The following is a 1,328-nucleotide window of genomic DNA, read 5'->3' as shown; positions in this document are numbered from 1 at the left end:
CGCAGGGCGCGGGCGTCCTGCTCCTTCCTCCAGTTGGCCTTGCGAGCCCGCAGCTTGTGAGGCTTGAAGGTGTTGGCTACCTTTCTGGCAAAGATCTGGGAGTGCTCGTCCAGCCACACCAGCCCGGCGAGCAGGCTGGCCGTGTCCGGGCTGAGCTGGGCCAAGGAGCTCTCCAGGGGCAGGAAAGGGACCACGCAGTCTTGCCACCCTGGCCGCGTGAGGCTGCTCATCAGCGACTGGCTCAGCTGGTGCTGGCTCAGGCAGCAGTCGAAGTTGGCAGTGAGCAGCAGGACGGTGAAGGCCGAGTGGTCTATGGCGTCCTGCAGGCAGCGCAGGCTGCTGCGCCCAGGCACCTGGAAATCCTCGCAGAAGGTGGCTCCGTCGGGCACACCCAGGGCCTCGAACTTCTCCCGGACACGCAGGGCAATGTGCTCATCCGCCTTGGCGTGCAGGACCACGAAGTTAAAGAACTGCTGCTCCGACGGCTCGAACTCGGGAGAAGGGGGACACGGGCTTGAGGAGGAGGAGGCCGGGTGAGCTGAACAAGGAGCCGATAGGGAAGGGTTGGGAGGGGACGTCTCGGGGGCCGAGGAGGTGGGTGGGCACGGCTGGGCTGCTGGGGAAGGAGTATCTTCCACGGGAATTTGTAGTGGCACCTGGTCCTCGGCGGGGCCGGTGTTTCTGCAGGGCGAGGGGAGAGACGTGGGGGCCGGTGTCACTTCCGTACATTCCACTGGGTAGTGGGTGCTGGTGCCTGGAGCCTCAGCGGCGTTGGATGGGCCAGCCGGACTTGCATCTAAGGCCGCCTCAGGCAGCCCGGGGGCTGGGCTATCGGAGGGCACCAGGGTGTTAGCAATCTCCTCCGACGTGGGCCAGCTCATCTCCTCGGGCTCCTGGAAGCCTGCGGGGACAGGCTCGGGCTCCGGGGGCTCATCGCACAGCCTGCTGGGACCACGGGGGCTGTGGTGCTGGCTGAGGAGGGCCATGGTGGGCGACTGGCTAATTTCCAAGTTGCTGGCCAGGGAAGCCGGGCTGCCGGTGGACCGGAGGGAGCATCCTCTGCTCCAGCCCAAGGGTTCCTCGATGGGCTGAGGATGGCTGCGCACCACAGAGGGCGAGGCGGAGGATGGCGGGAGGCAGCCCAGAGCAGAGTGGAGCGGCTGGAAGTCCCCCGGGTCCCCCACGATGTCCCACCCGCACCGGTTCCGGGCCTCCTCCTGGAGCTCCCTGAGCCGGGGGTCATCCCTGGAGCTGAAAACATGGAGGGCTGCCCGGTAGGCCGCGTCCCGCATGGGGGCCGGGCACAGCTTCTCCTCGGCGAGCAGGTG

The 1,328-nt window shown here is 67.2% G+C and overlaps 1 protein-coding gene across 1 annotated transcript in view; it reads right to left on the bottom strand.

Annotated features, from left to right (window-relative positions):
* The window catches only part of TICAM1 (toll-like receptor adaptor molecule 1), a 3,158-nt gene that overhangs the window by 931 nt on the left and 899 nt on the right, over window positions 1-1,328 (bottom strand). Inside the window, exon 2 of the mRNA XM_014533684.1 lies at window positions 9-1,328. Coding sequence (XP_014389170.1) covers window positions 9-1,328 — 1,320 coding nt within the window. The remainder of the gene's footprint in view (window positions 1-8) is intronic.

Source organism: Myotis brandtii, unplaced genomic scaffold, assembly GCF_000412655.1.
Source record: "Myotis brandtii unplaced genomic scaffold, ASM41265v1 scaffold122, whole genome shotgun sequence".
Lineage (NCBI taxonomy): Eukaryota > Metazoa > Chordata > Mammalia > Chiroptera > Vespertilionidae > Myotis > Myotis brandtii.
This window is presented reverse-complemented; position numbering and strand designations above follow the sequence as displayed.